The sequence below is a fragment of the Cydia amplana genome, chromosome 11, assembly GCF_948474715.1.
Source record: "Cydia amplana chromosome 11, ilCydAmpl1.1, whole genome shotgun sequence".
Lineage (NCBI taxonomy): Eukaryota > Metazoa > Arthropoda > Insecta > Lepidoptera > Tortricidae > Cydia > Cydia amplana.
In genome coordinates, this window is record NC_086079.1 from 18,112,847 (window position 1) to 18,132,308 (window position 19,462).

Sequence of the window (19,462 nt, forward strand, 5' to 3'; positions counted from 1 at the left end):
CAAATGCATAATACGATACGATGTAAGTACACTCATGGATGTTTGATGACATAATAAGTTAGTAAAATTAAACACTATCAGCTTATAGTCTAACTATTATAGAAATAGAGTACAAAATTCAGTGGGAAATTTCATGCCTGAAACTGTTTATACTAAATTGTAAAACAACTATAAACAATAGTTGACACATAGACCTCATTGGCATTTTATTAGAAAAGATATTGCCACCTATTGTGGCCTACTACTTTTGGTTTTTTACTTCTCATCTAGAGGATTTAAACTCAATAGGGTCGAAATTAACATCACAGTTCCTACACCCATCAGTCTCCGTTCTGCTTCACAAGAACTTCATGGTATACCATGAAATAATACTAAGAACTGCGTTAAATTTAAGATTTTATTACAGATAGAAAAGACATTCAAGGGTAAAAAACGTTGTAAAAACAGTGACAGCCTTATCATACTATCTATAGCATGTGTAATAACTATGAAGTTCTTAATTAATTTCTCTATAAATTCACAAGGCATAGTTGGCCGACACATATCAAGCATCAAGTGACAAAAAATGAATAAATTAACATCTGGTCCACTGGGAGTGAAATGAAGAGTTTCTATCGTCATAAATACATAGCAAGGAGGTTTCACTCCAATAAATCTAAGACACCACACTGTAAATTAAAGCTATACTTTATAATTTATTTATTTCTCTGGAAGCATTCCATATTCTATAAGAAAACGCTCCACATCGGTAGCAAAGAAATCATTACCTAACTCTGTGACAAGTTGCACAAAATTACCAATAATTTGGCCGCCTTTGTATACAAGCAGTGCCGGGACTCCATCGATGCGGAAATGCCGACTCAGCCCTGTGATGTCCACAGCAATTCGACAGAACTTGATCTCCGGGTAATCTGCAGCCAAAATGTTAAGGCACCCGTCCATAGTTCCGCAAGCAATTGAACTGTTGTTGTAGATGTGAATGATAACCGCCACTTTAGGGTCCTCCTTGTCAATAGAGTTCAGAAATTCATCTTGAGTCTTCAGAGTTACGACCTTGCCGAATTTCGGTGTTTTCTTCATTTGAGCCATGAGTTCCTGCATCCGTTGCTTTTGATACTTTAGCAGAAAATCTTCGTCCAATAATTCATTCAGCTCATCCTCGAGAACTTCAAGTTCTTTATCCTTTTTCTCTTCACGTTCGGGCTTCACAGTTAAAGTCAGTTTCTTGGCCAAAGCGATACGTTCCTTTTCAAGTTCTTTCCGATTTTCAGCTTCTAGTTGTTTGAAACGCCTCCAATCCTCCAGGACACCTTTAGGGCCCGTGTTGCTCGCGGACCCCGACCAACTGTTGATGGGCGGCGGCTCGGGCGCTTCGGCCTTAGGAGGATTACCTTCCTCATCACCGCTCCTGCTGTCCTCTTCATCGGAACCTTCATCTTCGCTGCTACTGCAGTAATTGTGCAGCTTCTCACCCAATATTTTATCGTCCAAAGTAGCCATGGGTAAACTTAATTACAACGCACGTTTAACACGACAAAACTCTCACGCCAATTAGTAGTGACTGGACTTGACGAGGAAAACAACAAGATTATAACGGGCAGTGAGTAAAAGGAAAATGAATTGTTCAATTCAACAACCACTACACAAAGCACGCGCTAAACTGTTTGTATTTGTAATTTTTCACAGCGTTTGGTTTTTTTTCCGTTTTCAACGCAACAATCAATCAACGCAACGCTCTTTCTCCCCTCTCTTTTCTCATTAATTCAATTATTCATATTCAATCAACGTTTTAATTAGGGGCTCGAATAGATCAAATTGTGTTAACCTATTTGAGACTCTATGTAAACAGCTAATTTATAACACAGATATGCCAAACTTAGAATTTACAAACGTAGCTTAAATATGTTTAAAAATTGGCAGATTGCAGATTGACAAATACAAATGACACATAACCTCAAAATAAGCAAAATAAAATGTGTTTACCTTGTTTTCGATAAAGATTAAAACATAATATAAGTTTAAATAAAACGAACAAGAATAAACCGAAATGAGTAAGTACCACTGCTTCTACGAAGACTACTAAGAAAAGTTAATTTTAAGGTGTGTTGATTAATAAACAAGAATTAATTTGCTGTTCTTTGCAGGTCAAATTTTAAACAAAGTTCGGGACTTAGATCCTCACGATGCGGATGCGGCCAAGGAAGCCTTATCCTCGTTTTTGCCTAATTTAGCAAAACACAAAGAAGGCGACTCTGTGCGATGGCTACGAGCACTAGAAAGCGTTATAACCCGGTACAGTATTGGCTTTATTCTTAGCTCCACATTTTACGCCTTAAAACCGTTAAACAACTACAACGTACTTTATTTTCAGGTTTCCAAAGCTCTGTGGTTCGCAACGGGCTAATATAGAAAAGTACATAGTCAATTTTTTGGACTCAAGCAATTACAACACTGTAATAGAAGCTGCTAAGTGTGCTCATGTATTACAGCAGGTATGACTTTATTAATAAACAGTATTTATTCTCAAAATGTAACTTAGAATAGAATAGAATCTTTATTGCACACATGTTGGTGTACAGGTCTTACTCTAAAGGTACAATAGTTACAAGTTAACGAAGTTTATCGAGATCACATTTCAATAATTAACCATATCTCTGTAATCTGTCCAAGCAATCTGTCATTTTAGCATTATGTTTGTTCAAAAACAATCTTAAATTGACCAATTGAACTGTTATTTTCAGTTTGAGTGTTAAAAAACAGTTTTATAATGATAATTACAAATTTAAAAAATAAATATTATTGTACAACTTTTGCCAGCAACTGCCTTTAGTGTTGAGCTAGACTATACATACTTTGAAATTGAAGTAGGTATGTAAAAAAAAATTGATTACAGGTGCGTCCAGGGCAGGAGAAAGCAGCCACGCCTAAAGTTTGCTGGCGGGACCTGATGAGCAGCCTCTGCAATGCTGTGCATTCTCTCCTCTCAGAGGTGTTTCCTAACGCAGCTAACATTTACAGAAACAATGGAGAACATGAGGTACTACTAGTTTTAGGTGTCTATAAATAAATTAAAAAGTTTAAATCTTAAGAAAAATGTGTCTAAAAGAAAGTTTTCAAAGAGGTATCTTTAAGAGTCATCAGCATGACCTTGTTTTTAAATAATTATAAATTCCCTAAGGCACCCAATTCATCTTTTTCTTGGTCTTATTCTGTAGGTACCACTAATGTAACGTTGCAATTGTGTTTAGGATTTAGGTGGCAAGAAGCAGTATCATCTAGAAAGTTCTATTTTATATGTTTTTTTCTTACAGAACAAGATAACATCAGACTCAATATTGTTGTCCACTTTGAGCGAACTATCTATAGTGTCAGGGCAGGACCGCATACTGAACAGGGAACACATACTGTGCACACGCCTTAGGAACGTGTTTGTGTTCATCCAAGCCATGCTTGTGTAAGTAGACATGTATTTATCACTTTTCAATCATCATTAGCTAAAAATGTTTCTCAACAATCTAGAAATAGGCATATTATAGTTATTTTATTATTGTAATATTTAGTATTCCTAAACTTATCCATTATTGTAATAATTTTTAATTATTCTGAGAGAGTTTTATTAATTTTTCAGTGAAATATACCCAGTGGGCAAGCCAGTGCGGCCACAGATTGTTCTAGATGCAATCATCAGGGCTCTCGGCGCGAGCGCGGACGCACAGAGCTCTCAGTTAGTAGCCACCGTTAAGAAACAGGCTCTCAGAACGCTGGACGCTCTCGTGGTTTGGTACGTTTTTGTAGACAAGAGAAAATTAAGACGTGCAATAAGCAAGGCTCGCAACGCCCGCCATTTTGAAAACATTACCCTGTTCCGTACAACACAGACTTCTTTATACCTACCAATGTCAATTAAATATACCCCAATGACATGCGTAGACCGTAAACGAACATTTTCGACTCGTAAATGGATCCTAAATTATGATTTGTTTTCCAAATGACGGGAGTGAGAGTCATTTAAATAGGATTACATGTAATAATAATAAAAAATCTGAAATGCAGAAACAAATAATTCATTAACAGTTAATAGTACTGTTCATGAATTATTTGTTTCTGCATGCTGACAATCTTTGATGTTTATTTAGATGTAATTTTGTCCTCATCATTTATGCGTGTTCGAATTAAAATGAAGAGTAACGTCTATTGATCTATTAAAAGAAAAAGCCTTGGTGAATAAATCTGATGCTCTGAAACTGAAAAACTAATATTTCTAACAAGCTAAACCTTTTCTATTACAGTTTGGGGTCAAATCTGATACCGTTCTCGCCTCTAGTCTTCAAATGCGTGATGCAGACGCTGCGGTGGAGCTCAGAAAATCAAAATGAACAAACCAGGTAATATTATTATCAGACCAATTTAAAAGAAAAAACTTTTTTTTTCTATTTTTTTTTTTTCATACAATTCGATTCCTATCACTTTCTTATTTAGCGAAACTTAAAACCTATATTCTTCTCCGAAAATAAAGCTGTACAGCTTCGCCATATCCTACACCTACATGACATACCTACTTAAAAAGTTATTTACATAAATTACTATAGAAATTAAGCAGTTTAAACTGAATAACTTTAAGTGATCTGTCCCACAATGTATTATACCACTTATAAAAACTACTTTTGAAATATTATTCCTAATTATTCGAATGGCGGTTTTTATTTACCTCTACGTTCCATAACTTTTCGTAATAATCCTAGTGTTTAAGGAGTTAACAATAATAGTTATTTACAATACATATGGGGCTACTTTTCCGCACTAGTGCGTAAAATAGCACTTTTCGTGCGATGTCGAAAATTAAAGTGCCATATGTACTGTAAAACGTTGTTCGATACACGTGCGAATAGGTAATTCGCAACTCGTGTCGATTTAAAACACTCCCTTCGGTCGTGTTTTAATTTATCGCCACTCGTTTCGAATTTCCTCTTTTCCGCACTTGTATCGTAAATAACTATTTCAGCGGTGTTCGCGTCACAGCGTACAACAGCCTATCCACTTGGCTGAGCTGCCTGCGCTGTCACCGCGCGCCGGTGCGCGCCCGCGGCTGGCACGACCAGCTGGTCGCGCACATAGCCGGTGACGTCACTCCGCAGGCGCACACTGTGCAACTCACAGTGAGTCTTATGTAATATACATGTCACCTTAAATCTTATGTGTTTACTCGTCAGTTTACATTTTACAATCTCGGTAAACACCTAAATTATAAACTGACGGTAGGATGAAACTAAGCTACCTGACCTACGTAAGATTGTAAACACAGCGTACAACAGCTTTGCCACTTGACACAAAAACGCTTAGTTTATGTCACTTCACTTATGAAATATTCTATACAAAATGCACTGTATTTAGCAAAAAACTTACCCAATTTGTTGATTATAATTTTCAATTAATTACAAACGTTTAAAATTGTCTTTAGATGAACAATCCACCGCGCAACCTCTCTAAGAAGCAGAAGAAGAAACAAGCACGAGTCATGTTGCAACAGGGCTCCATCGCGAACTACGCTCCCGGTGCAAACAACAATACTACGACGTAAGTGAACCCGACTTGCTCTACTAATTTCAACTCTATTCCATAAGTATTATGGTTCTATTTCAAGAAACAAGCACGAGTCATGTTGCAACAGAGCTCCATCGCGAACTACGCTCCCGGTGCAAACAACAAAACTACGACGTAAGTGAACCCGACTTGCTCTACTAATTTCAACTCTATTCCATAAGTATTATGGTTCTATTTCAAGAAACAAGCACGAGTCATGTTGCAACAGAGCTCCATCGCGAACTACGCTCCCGGTGCAAACAACAAAACTACGACGTAAGTGAACCCGACTTGCTCTACTAATTTCAACTCTATTCCATAAGTATTATGGTTCTATTTCAAGAAACAAGCACGAGTCATGTTGCAACAGAGCTCCATCGCGAACTACGCTCCCGGTGCAAACAACAAAACTACGACGTAAGTGAACCCGACTTGCTCTACTAATTTCAACTCTATTCCATAAGTATTATGGTTCTATTTCAAGAAACAAGCACGAGTCATGTTGCAACAGAGCTCCATCGCGAACTACGCTCCCGGTGCAAACAACAATACTACGACGTAAGTGAACCCGACTTGCTCTACTAATTTCAACTCTATTCCATAAGTATTATGGTTCTATTTCAAGAAACAAGCACGAGTCATGTTACAACAGAGCTCCATCGCGAACTACGCTCCCGGTGCAAACAACAAAACTACGACGTAAGTGAACCCGACTTGCTCTACTAATTTCAACTCTATTCCATAAGTATTATGGTTCTATTTCAAGAAACAAGCACGAGTCATGTTACAACAGAGCTCCATCGCGAACTACGCTCCCGGCGCAAACAACAATACTACGACGTAAGTGAACCCGACTTGCTCTACTAATTTCAACTCTATTCCATAAGTATTATGGTTCTATTTCAAGAAACAAGCACGAGTCATGTTACAACAGAGCTCCATCGCGAACTACGCTCCCGGTGCAAACAACAAAACTACGACGTAAGTGAACCCGACTTGCTCTACTAATTTCAACTCTATTCCATAAGTATTATGGTTCTATTTCAAGAAACAAGCACGAGTCATGTTGCAACAGAGCTCCATCGCGAACTACGCTCCCGGCGCAAACAACAAAACTACGACGTAAGTGAACCCGACTTGCTCTACTAATTTCAACTCTATTCCATAAGTATTATGGTTCTATTTCAAGAAACAAGCACGAGTCATGTTGCAACAGAGCTCCATCGCGAACTACGCTCCCGGTGCAAACAACAATACTACGACGTAAGTGAACCCGACTTGCTCTACTAATTTCAACTCTATTCCATAAGTATTATGGTTCTATTTCAAGAAACAAGCACGAGTCATGTTGCAACAGAGCTCCATCGCGAACTACGCTCCCGGTGCAAACAACAAAACTACGACGTAAGTGAACCCGACCTGCTCTACTAATTTCAACTCTATTCCAAAAGTATTATGGTTCTATTTCAAGAAACAAGCACGAGTCATGTTGCAACAGGGCTCCATCGCGAACTACGCTCCCGGTGCAAACAACAAAACTACGACGTAAGTGAACCCGACCTGCTCTACTAATTTCAACTCTATTCCAAAAGTATTATGGTTCTATTTCAAGAAACAAGCACGAGTCATGTTACAACAGAGCTCCATCGCGAACTACGCTCCCGGTGCAAACAACAAAACTACGACGTAAGTGAACCCGACTTGCTATACTAATTTCAACTCTATTCCATAAGTATTACGGTCCTATTTTGTTTAAGAAATATAAGCATGAGTCATGTTGCAACAGAGCTCCATCGCGAACTACGCTCCCGGCGCAAACAACAATACTACGACGTAAGTGAACCCGACTTGCTCTACTAATTTCAACTCTATTCCATAAGTATTATGGTTCTATTTCAAGAAACAAGCACGAGTCATGTTACAACAGAGCTCCATCGCGAACTACGCTCCCGGTGCAAACAACAAAACTACGACGTAAGTGAACCCGACTTGCTCTACTAATTTCAACTCTATTCCATAAGTATTATGGTTCTATTTCAAGAAACAAGCACGAGTCATGTTGCAACAGAGCTCCATCGCGAACTACGCTCCCGGCGCAAACAACAAAACTACGACGTAAGTGAACCCGACTTGCTCTACTAATTTCAACTCTATTCCATAAGTATTATGGTTCTATTTCAAGAAACAAGCACGAGTCATGTTGCAACAGAGCTCCATCGCGAACTACGCTCCCGGTGCAAACAACAATACTACGACGTAAGTGAACCCGACTTGCTCTACTAATTTCAACTCTATTCCATAAGTATTATGGTTCTATTTCAAGAAACAAGCACGAGTCATGTTGCAACAGAGCTCCATCGCGAACTACGCTCCCGGTGCAAACAACAAAACTACGACGTAAGTGAACCCGACCTGCTCTACTAATTTCAACTCTATTCCAAAAGTATTATGGTTCTATTTCAAGAAACAAGCACGAGTCATGTTGCAACAGGGCTCCATCGCGAACTACGCTCCCGGTGCAAACAACAAAACTACGACGTAAGTGAACCCGACCTGCTCTACTAATTTCAACTCTATTCCAAAAGTATTATGGTTCTATTTCAAGAAACAAGCACGAGTCATGTTACAACAGAGCTCCATCGCGAACTACGCTCCCGGTGCAAACAACAAAACTACGACGTAAGTGAACCCGACTTGCTATACTAATTTCAACTCTATTCCATAAGTATTACGGTCCTATTTTGTTTAAGAAATATAAGCATGAGTCATGTTGCAACAGAGCTCCATCGCGAACTACGCTCCCGGCGCAAACAACAATACTACGACGTAAGTGAACCCGACTTGCTCTACTAATTTCAACTCTATTCCATAAGTATTACGGTCCTATTTTGTTTAAGAAATATAAGCATGAGTCATGTTGCAACAGAGCTCCATCGCGAACTACGCTCCCGGCGCAAACAACAAAACTACGACGTAAGTGAACCCGACTTGCTATACTAATTTCAACTCTATTCCATAAGTATTACGGTCCTATTTTGTTTAAGAAATATAAGCATGAGTCATGTTGCAACAGAGCTCCATCGCGAACTACGCTCCCGGTGCAAACAACAATACTACGACGTAAGTGAACCCGACTTGCTCTACTAATTTCAACTCTATTCCATAAGTATTACGGTCCTATTTTGTTTAAGAAATATAAGCATGAGTCATGTTGCAACAGAGCTCCATCGCGAACTACGCTCCCGGTGCAAACAACAAAACTACGACGTAAGTGAACCCGACTTGCTCTACTAATTTCAACTCTATTCCATAAGTATTACGGTCCTATTTTGTTTAAGAAATATAAGCATGAGTCATGTTGCAACAGAGCTCCATCGCGAACTACGCTCCCGGTGCAAACAACAATACTACGACGTAAGTGAACCCGACTTGCTCTACTAATTTCAACTCTATTCCATAAGTATTACGGTCCTATTTTGTTTAAGAAATATAAGCATGAGTCATGTTGCAACAGAGCTCCATCGCGAACTACGCTCCCGGCGCAAACAACAAAACTACGACGTAAGTGAACCCGACTTGCTATACTAATTTCAACTCTATTCCATAAGTATTATGGTTCTATTTCAAGAAACAAGCATGAGTCACGTTATAACAGGGCTCCATCGCGAACTACGCTCCCGGTGCAAATAACAAAACTACGACGTAAGTGAACCCGACTTGCTCTACTAATTTCAACTCTATTCCATAAGTATTACGGTCCTATTTTGTTTAAGAAATATAAGCATGAGTCATGTTGCAACAGAGCTCCATCGCGAACTACGCTCCCGGTGCAAACAACAAAACTACGACGTAAGTGAACCCGACCTGCTCTACTAATTTCAACTCTATTCCAAAAGTATTATGGTTCTATTTCAAGAAACAAGCACGAGTCATGTTATAATTATAACTAGACCGCGGACTTTTGTCGCAATGACGTCACAATAGGGTAGTTTGGGGAGTAAATGGAACGGTGTTAATTAATACGGCTGTGTTCATTAAAATTTAATAATCAGGCATTCACGATATAAATTACATATAAGTCAATACAAATAAATCCAAGCAACCTTTATAAATCCTGCTTTGATAACAAACTTTTCAAATATGCAGCAATAACATCCCATCGAGGTGGATAGAAGCTTTCCTTTTTGAAGTGGATATGTTCTGATAGAAGACGTAGCCTAACCGCGAGTCATTTAAAAAAACTCTTGATCTGTTACGGAGAGTCAGTTAACGAAAGAACAACGTCGATATCGATGTATCAACAATCAATTGACAATTAACTTATAGGTAATTTATACCGTGGATGCCTGATTTTTTAATTTAATTAACAAAGGCGTATTAATTAACACCGCTCCATTAACTCCCCAGACTACCCTATTGTGACGTCATTGCGACAAAAGTCCGGGGTCTGATTATAACAGAGCTCCATCGCGAACTACGCTCCCGGTGCAAACAACAAAACTACGACGTAAGTGAACCCGACTTGCTCTACTAATTTCAACTCTATTTCATAAGTATTATGGTTCTATTTCAAGAAACAAGCACGAGTCATGTTGCAACAGAGCTCCATCGCGAACTACGCTGCCGGTGCAATCAACAAAACTACGACGTAAGTGAACCCGACTTGCTCTACTAATTTCAACTCTATTCCATAAGTATTATGGTTCTATTTCAAGAAACAAGCATGAGACATGTTACAACAGAGCTTCATATTCGCGAACTACGCACCCGGTGCAATCAACAAAACTACGACGTAAGTCGACTTTCTCGACTGATTTGGACTCTATTTTATTAGTATTACGGTCCTATTTTGTTTAAGAAACATAAGCATGACTCATGCTTCAAAAAGTTCAAAATACGCGGAGCAACGGGTATTGTACTTATTACGGTTTTGAAATTTAAACTTTTGACTATACAATAGTAATGCTTAATCGAATGCACGAAGGCTTATTTTGAATATGGCTAACTGTGGCGGTCAAAACAAAATCATGATTTTACAAAAATACAATTGAAATCTTTTCTTTTGAAATCATTTCATTTTCCATTGTACTATTGAGCGTTCATTTTATCTGACCAATTTTCTAATTTATAATACTTTTATACGTACTTTTGAAGGTGTGCGGAGTCTAACGAGCAAACGACTATAGCGGCGTTGGAGTGTACGGAGACGTTCCTGACGGTCTGCGGGATATACCTCAAGCCGGCCACTCATAAGGTAAATCATTAATTATAGTTATCTTTAGGGTTCCGTACCGAAAGGGTAAAAACCCTACCCTACCCTACCCCCCCCCCCCCTCTACCTCTACCCTACCCCTATTACTCCCCGACCCTACCCTATTACTAAAACTCCACTGTTCGTCTCTGTCACCAGGCTGTTGAGGCTGTATGTCATGAACCGTGATATCTCTCTCATGAACGTTGAAATGTTCACAGATGATTTATTTCTGTTGGCGCTATAACAACAAATACTAAAACTGGAAAAAAACAATATTTAAGTGGGGTTCCCATACAACAGACGTGATTTTTTGCCGTTTTTTTGCGTAATGGTACGGAACCCTTCGTGTTGTAAACACCTTGTCCGACTCGCACTTGGCCGGTTTTTTTTTCTAATAGACTACTAAAGTAGCTAAGCAGGCAAAATGTTTGAATGCAAAGGTTTCTTTTCTATCGGCTGGAGTTGAGTTAAAACTGTCAGACCTTCATTCGAAAGTTAATAAAGACATATAGATGGTCAAGCAAATCTTGTCAGTAGAAAAAGGCGCGAAATTCAAATTTTCTATGGGACCATATCCCTTCGCGCCTACATTTTTCAAATTTGCCGCCTTTTTCTACTGACAAGATCTGCTTGACCATCTATATTAGTGAGCTCCCGGCATGTAAAGTGGAGTTCAGACGAGACGATTTTTCGCCAATCTGATGAAATTGTCAATGACGCAAACGCCAATTTGATTCCCTGTTCAAATCCGCAGGTGCGGACACAAAAATGCCAATTTTCGAAGTTAGAAGCCGGGATTTTAAAATCGGTGATTAAATTGTGTACGCGTGGACGCTAGATGAGATTGGCGCCAATTATTTTCCTGATCAAATCGGTCGATTTGATCAGCCCGTCTGGACACGGCTTAAATAACAAAAAATATGGGCGGAACTGAATTTATATATTTGTTGTAGGTGTTCCACGAACTGCTTGTCCGCTCGTGCTTCCACCTGGGGGCCGATTTTTGAAATTCGACCGCTCGATATCGCGTATTTCGTTCAGTAATATCTCCACTACTAGTCATGTAAATTCTACTTATAGAATTGAAAACGAGTGGTCAACACCACTAGATTCCCAATTTCTATCACTCGTATTTCAAAAATCAGCATTTCGCCGTTTTCCACCGATTTTCAGGTGACGAAATCGAGTGATCGAAATTAAAAAATCGGCCCACTGGCCTCCCGCAGCAGCCCCCGCGAATGTCACTTTTTGACAGCTTTTGTTAGAAAGGGACTACCACTCGTATTACAAGTTACTAGCTTTTGATAAACGGGCCAAAGGACTTCCACTCGTATTACAAGTTACAATATTTTGAGATACGGGCCTGGGGCCTCTTTTAAAGATCTGGGGGATCTTTTAAAGACTCAATAGTGAGCAGTGTGAGCACCCAGCGTCTAAATAAGAAAAATTAAGAGCGTGATTGTAGGTATTAATAGTTATTTGTACAACAAGAGATCAAAGTTTGATATTTCTTCGAGTGCTTATTTTGAGTCCCGTGCAAGCGAAAGATTCTATAATAGATTCACGAGCGTAGCGAGTGAATCTAATTTAGAATCTTGAGCGTAGTAAGGGACTCAAAAGCGCACGAGATGTAAATAACTTTGATCTCGTGTAGTACACAAAATTTTTCACCTCAGCAGTGAGAACATATTAGAGAACCCGAAAAATGTATTCCTTCTTCATCACTTACCTCTATTCACTCATGTTTTCTTAAGATATACCAACAATTAAATTCTCACCTCAGCAGCTCGAACAAGGGTACTTTGCTACTTAAAAACAGTGAGCAAAATCGAATTTTGCTCACTGAGTGAGCAAAATCGTATTTTGCTCATTTTGTCTCACTCAGTGAGCAAAATGCGATTTTGCTCACTGTTTTTAAGTAGCAAAGTACCCTTGTTCGAGCTGCTGAGGTGAAAAATATTTTTTGTAGGTAGGTAGGTAGGTTGTACCGCTCGCCATCGGCAGGGTGTTCATCCACACACCCTAGAACCTAAATGGTCGCGTACTGTGCGGTTTAAGAGGAGTTTCCTCCCGCGGACGCTCCGACTGCGGAACGAGCTCCCTTCCGAGGTTTTCCCGAGGGTCTACCATATGGGGTTCTTCAAAAAAGGAGTGTACAGGTTTTTAAAAAAAGGTCGGCAACGCGCATGTATCACCTCTGGAGTTGCAGGCGTCCATAGGCTACGGTGACTGCTTACCATCAGGCGGCCCGTATGCTTGTTTGCCACCTATGTGGTATAAAAAAAATATTTGTTGTAGGTGTTCCACGAGCTGCTAGTCCGCTCGTGCTTCCGCCTGGCCTCCCGCAGCAGCCCGCGCGGCCTCGCGCTGCTCCGGGCTCTGGAGGCCTCCAGGAAGAGCGCCCCGCCCGGCGTGCCGCCCCCGACACAGTACTGCCTGCAGCTGTACAGTACCTCCATCAATAGCCAGTGTACAGAGGTAAGGGATGTTTTTTTTCTCAAAAATGGACGGCAAAGTCGACGTTGCCGGTTAAAAAATAGGTCGCGAAGTGCGTAGTTTATGGTCATTCAAAAAATTAAAAAGTTAAAAACATTGCAGTCTCGATTTCGGGACTGCAATGTCGCATACAAATTCCATTATTTAACGAGTTCCAAACTTTTTAAAACTTTAAATGGCCATATCAAATGAAGGCATAGGTCCCTTAAACAGCCAAACAGATGATCAGCACTTATTATTATAAAGCCTATAACAGACTATCGCACCGCACCGCGACCTTGGAGCGTCGCACCCATAAGTGAGAACGAGAAAGAGATATCTGTTTCACCCATAAGTGAGAGCGAGAAAGAGATATCTGTTTCACCCATAAGTGAGAGGGAGAAAGATATCTGTTTCTCGCTCTCACTTATGGGTGCGACGCTCCAAGGTCGCGGTGCGGTGCGATCGTCTGTTACAGGCTAAATGTTGGTACCGCGACTATTTAGGTGTCTCAAATAGGTTGGCGTATTTTCAGCAGAAAAATACACTTCTTTTTTTTTTAAAGGCGGCAAGCAAATTTTTTTAATGGTTGTATTTTTCTGTGAAAATTAGAACGTTGCTTCTGTAAGTTCTGTAAAATATTTCTATTTCTTGCACCATTTTTGAGAAAAGCACTATATATGACTCGGCTGGAAGGCTACTCGCCGGCTTCGGATTCAATTAAACGGACTCCCAAGGTCGTCCATTTAAAACGAATCCTCAGCCAGCAAGTATTATCATGCCGCGATCAGAAAGGGATTAGAAATAACAGATTTCCATACACTTACGTCAAAATCAATATGGATTGACATATTCATAATTCATAATCATTTATTTGCAAAAAAAGGAGTTACAAAAAAAAAGTTGGTACGTTATATTTAAGTCCGTCCTTTTAGCCGTCCATGCACAGCATGCAAATCTTACAAGCTAGCCTAAATCTACATTATTTTATTAAATAACAATTTTATTTACAAATTATAGCTAAAACAACAACCAGAACTAAAAAGTAAAATAAAATCAAGAATAAAATCGAAATATAATGTCAAAATATAAATAATAATTAATTAATGACCAGAAACAATAACTTGATGTACATTTTTTATTAGATTTACTTCGTTTAAGTTGTCTAAAAGAAACGTCCCTACATTACATACCCTACATTATAATACTGTTTTTTCCGCAACAATTCTGCTACACTTTTTCGAAAGCTGTTAAAAGGTAGTCGTTGAATTTCCGGCGGTAACTTGTTAAACAATTTTTTACACATTATATAGCACTGCTTTGAGAAAAATGCAGTCCTTGGAATGTAATCGTCTGCCAGCCTTTCAGGGTTTCTAGTGTTTCGAGGGTATACTTCTTTAGCCGTTTTAAAAAGATCCATATGTTTTTTAACAAAGACGCAAACCTCTAAAATATATAGACAAGGCAGTGGCAATATATTTAGTTTTACAAAAATGGGCTTACAAGATTCATCTGGGGCCACACCACATATTGCCCTTATACATTTCTTTTGGGCTATGAACGCCCTTTCAAAGTTTGTACAGTTACCCCACAGAATTAGTCCGTATCTTAGTTGAGAGCTAACATAACCATGGTAAGCAGCCAAGGTCGCTTCCAGGGTAGCAGTGCGTCTTAACCTACTTAGCACATACACAAATCTATTGACTTTGCTACAAACACTTTCAATTTGAGAATCCCAATTTAAGGAAGCATCAAGTTTTAAACCTAAAAATGTCACATCATTCACTTCATTAATTATTTCTTGATCATAATTCAAATATAACGCATTACTAATTTCTTTTTTTATATAAAATTGTACGGCATTAGTTTTACTTATGTTAATTTCTAAATTTTGTTGTTTTAACCAATTAATTAATAATTCCAGAATTCTATTTATTTTATTTTTATATTCCTCGTTAATTTCATTTTTTTCCGCGGTAATGATTATTGAGATGTCATCTGCGAATAGAACTGATTTGCATGGAACCACGTCAGGCAATTCATTTATATAGATGTTGAATAACAGGGGGCCCAGCACACTTCCTTGAGGAACGCCATATTCGTTGCGTATAAATTCTGATCGATGTACAGTTTCCTCGTTTTGTTTATTGAGACTAGTTATTTCAACACATTGGGTTCTGTTTTCTAGATATGTTTTTAACCAATCTAGAGCAGGTCCTCTAATTCCATACAGTTCTAATTTTTGCAATAGGAGTGAATGATTAACGAAGTCAAACGCTTTAGTCATATCTATAAAGACCGCCGTTGTGCGGTTCGACTCATCTAAGCTTTTAGAAATATAATGGACCAAATTAAACCCTGCTAATGTCGTCGATTTGTTCTTTTGGAATCCGTTTTGTTCAAGTCTAATCACGTTAAACTTGTTAAAGTATTCCGTCAACCGAGTGTGCATACACTTTTCAAATATTTTAGAAAAGATCGGCACTAGTGTTATAGGTCGATAGTTTTCCATATGCATTCTGTTATTTTTTTTATAAAGTGGTTTTATTATAGATGACTTCAAGACTTCTGGGAACTGTCCGCATTCTAACGACCAGTTAGTTAGAAAAGTCAGAACAGGAATAAGGTGCCATCTGCATTTTTTTATTACAGTTGTGCTGATTTCATCATATCCGACGGCCTTTGTGTCGTTTAATGACGAAATTATTTTGTTCATTTCGCTTTCAGAAACCGGATTTAGGAAAATACTATTTTGAAATGTATTTATCTGTAAGCAGCTGCGATTTATATTGGGACAGCATTTAGTATGTGTGATATCAATGTAGTGTCTATTAAAGTTTAATGCTGTTTCAGCTGGGTTGGATATAACTTTGTCATTGACAGTTATTTTATCAATATATTGGGGTAATCTGAAGTCTTCAGTTTCTCTTTTTATTATTTGCCATGATGCTTTACACTTATTTTTACTATACATGAGGTGTTTGCTGGTACTAATTTTTTGTGCTTTATCAATACATTTTTTCAATAGTCTCGTATATTTATAGTAGTGATTTTTTTTCTGTTTCTGACAGCTATCTCAATCCCTTTCTAATCGCGATTCAGTAATAGCTACTTCCGAACCTCGACAATAATGTACTATTTTATTGTTTTCTGTAGGTTTTCCTCAAACTCCTAACTGTACAGTGTCATCTGTGGAAAGTAAGATAAAATATCGTAAAAATTGAAACCGAGATGCATTGTAATATGCGTAAATTAAAGAATACAATTTTTAATTTACAAATTGATCCTAACGCGAGGCTCACTTCGCGATTTCGTCGCGTCGCTACGAGTACATGCGACCCACACCAAGTTTGGTGTCTAGCATGGTATAATAATATACTCCGCCTGGTACTCTCTTCCGACCACGTGACTGACACGAGACTCCTGCGTCATCGTGCGACAGCGCTATATAATATGCGATAACACTATATAAAGTGGCAATGTTATTGTGACGTAGGCTTGTGTCACGCTGGAAAAAGAAGACCATGGTGTCTAGCCATAGTAGGTGCCGCGCACCGTTACGGAACGGACGCCTGCTCGCGCTTGCGCCACCTAGCGGTCATATCTGTCGTAATAGACGCGCTTTGTTAGAGAGTGAATCTTCAGTACCTAATACTATTATTTATTCTGTGCCCCACAGACAAGACATCCTCCAGACTGAGCATAGTAACGCTACCCCCTCTGCCACAAATATACGATAGTTTTACTCCATCTTCGAATCAAAGTGTCTTTGTGTGACGTCCGTGTCTTTGAACGGACCAATCACGGCACGGGGCTCGCTCACCTCGTCCCCCGCACCTCAGTATTTTTGGCAGCATCGGTTTCATGAAATAATTGCTCTAAACTCCGTCTAGAGGATTCCTAGTCTATGCTATGCCCTAACACAAATATTGCACCTTTTTTCCACAGATCTCCAAGTTCTGCACTCAAGCCCTCCTGGACATAAGGCTGCATCTCCACTGCTCGCCGCCGTCGCTCAGCTTCGCCGCCGACACGCAGACTGAACAGAAGGACGTAGAAGAGAAGAGAAGGATCTCCAGAAGGAACAGGGAGGCGCTTGAGTCATTGCTGGGAGCTGATAAGTTAGTTCATACTTACTCGTAACTTATATGTATATATTTCCTCTTTTTTTTAGGGTTCCGTAGCCAAATGGCAAAAAACGGAACCCTTATAGATTCGTCATGTCTGTCTGTCTGTCTGTCTGTCCGTCTGTCTGTCCGTCCGTATGTCACAGCCACTTTTCTCCGAAACTATAAGAACTATACTGTTGAAACTTGGTAAGTAGATGTATTCTGTGAACCGCATTAAGATTTTCACACAAAAATAGAAAAAAAAAACAATAAATTTTTGGGGTTCCCCATACTTCGAACTGAAACTCAAAAAATTTTTTTTTCATCAAACCCATACGTGTGGGGTATCTATGGATAGGTCTTCAAAAATGATATTGAGGTTTCTAATATCATTTTTTTCTAAACTGAATAGTTTGCGCGAGAGACACTTCCAAAGTGGTAAAATGTGTGTCCCCCCCCCCCCTGTAACTTCTAAAATAAGAGAATGATAAAACTAAAAAAAATATATGATGTACATTACCATGTAAACTTCCACCGAAAATTGGTTTGAACGAGATCTAGTAAGTAGTTTTTTTTTTATACGTCATAAATCGCCTAAATACGGAACCCTTCATGGGCGAGTCCGACTCGCACTTGGCCGGTTTTTTGTTAACCTGGTTTAGTGTCCCACTGCTGGGCAAAGGCCTCCCCTCCTCTCCTCCACTCAACCCTGTCATTTGTACTTTCCTGCCAATATTTCCTCTTTATCTTGGCGTTTTCACGGTTGATTCCTAAAGTCATTATCCTTATATTATTGGCCCTAGTTCTTACGAATGTGGCTGTCATCTAACTTTGCAACCCAAAGGGGAATCTAGACCTTAGCGGGATTAGTCCCTCATCCTCACGTTTCGTGCCTTCACCGAAATTGGTAAAATAGTATTGATATGTGCAATGATATCCAAAAAAAAATATCGGTACGAGCTGGGGTTAAACTCCTTACCGCTAGGATCTGACCGTTGATTTTCACCATTACTGAATCGCAAATACGTACCACAGACAATCAATTTTATCAAAAATATTGCAAGTGCAAAATACAACTATTAACAATTTTAAGACATTAATTGTTTGTATTTTCAGAGTACCACCAGAAACCTGCGACATTGAAGACGCTCCGGAACCGGAAGAGCCCGCCATCAAAAAGGCCCGCGTCGACGACGACAAGATCAGCCTCAGCAGCTCCTCCGAGCACTCCGTACAAATCTGCGACTCCGACTCCGAAGACGTCGAAGAAGTACCCATGGAAACCCATCAACCCGAAGAAAGTATAGTTGTACATGCTGATATACATGAGATATCGACCAAAGATTTTGACAAACCTGACATGTCAACGGAAGATGAAAAAGTTGATACACCGGTTAGGAACATTCATGAAGCGACAACACAAATGCCAATAGACACAGTAGACGGAGACAGTCTGTCCGGGAAATCAAATGAAGTTGGCTACGATTACCCTAATACAGGAAAGTCGGTGGCGGTGCTTGAGAATTTAGAAGATGAGAATTTGCCCGATACTAATGATACAGACGACGTTCATATTACTTGTGGACAGGTTGCAGTTACGCCTGAAGAAGATAATATTGATAAAGAACCTAAGGTCAATGGAGTCAAGTCGCCGGTAAAATCGCCTGAGAAACAAGAAGTGGAAGGCAGTGTTACTGTTAAAATGGCGGTGTCTAATGAGGGGGTGTCTGTGGATGATATGCTGGCGGACTTCGTTGACGAAGTCAATGATGATAATGTTACGCAAGCTTGATTTAATGTTATTGTTAAGTATAGAATTTCGTTTAAAAATTTACTATGAAATACTTATTTACATCTGCTATGTGGACCCTATTTTAAAAAGCGACAAGTTTACAGTTGTGAGGTGGATCTTCACATCGAATGTGGAACCTATACACCGCGTAAAATGGCGTTTGATACGCTCTTGACCAATACCGATGTTGCCACTTTACATTTTGTAACTTGTAGCTTTATGAAATGCGTCCTTATAAGTATTTGTTTGTAA

General features: G+C 39.2%; 2 protein-coding genes across 2 annotated transcripts; one reads left to right on the top strand and one right to left on the bottom strand.

Annotated features, from left to right (window-relative positions):
• Nucleotides 1-542: 542 nt before the first annotated feature.
• Nucleotides 543-1,727, bottom strand: LOC134652517 (phosducin-like protein). The gene has a single exon (XM_063507713.1). The coding sequence runs from the start codon at nucleotides 1,498-1,500 to the stop codon at nucleotides 700-702; it is 801 nt and encodes a 266-aa protein (XP_063363783.1). The 5' UTR covers nucleotides 1,501-1,727; the 3' UTR covers nucleotides 543-699.
• Nucleotides 1,728-1,940: 213 nt separating this feature from the next.
• Nucleotides 1,941-19,298, top strand: LOC134652129 (proline-, glutamic acid- and leucine-rich protein 1-like). Its single transcript, XM_063507297.1, has 13 exons — nucleotides 1,941-2,051; nucleotides 2,145-2,292; nucleotides 2,372-2,492; nucleotides 2,894-3,037; nucleotides 3,312-3,454; nucleotides 3,629-3,781; nucleotides 4,290-4,385; nucleotides 5,003-5,156; nucleotides 5,459-5,574; nucleotides 10,735-10,834; nucleotides 13,133-13,312; nucleotides 17,258-17,430; nucleotides 18,535-19,298. The coding sequence occupies exons 1-13, from the start codon at nucleotides 2,048-2,050 to the stop codon at nucleotides 19,208-19,210; spliced, it is 2,208 nt and encodes a 735-aa protein (XP_063363367.1). The 5' UTR covers nucleotides 1,941-2,047; the 3' UTR covers nucleotides 19,211-19,298.
• The last annotated feature ends 164 nt before the right edge of the window (nucleotides 19,299-19,462 follow it).

Coding starts and splice junctions, on each gene's coding strand:
- LOC134652517 (XM_063507713.1), bottom strand. CDS start 1,500: ATGGCTACTTTGGACGATAAAATATTGGGTGAGAAGCTGCACAATTAC.
- LOC134652129 (XM_063507297.1), top strand. Junction 2,493..2,893: donor GTGCTCATGTATTACAGCAG/GTATGACTTTAT, acceptor AATTGATTACAG/GTGCGTCCAGGGCAGGAGAA. Junction 5,575..10,734: donor GCAAACAACAATACTACGAC/GTAAGTGAACCC, acceptor GTACTTTTGAAG/GTGTGCGGAGTCTAACGAGC.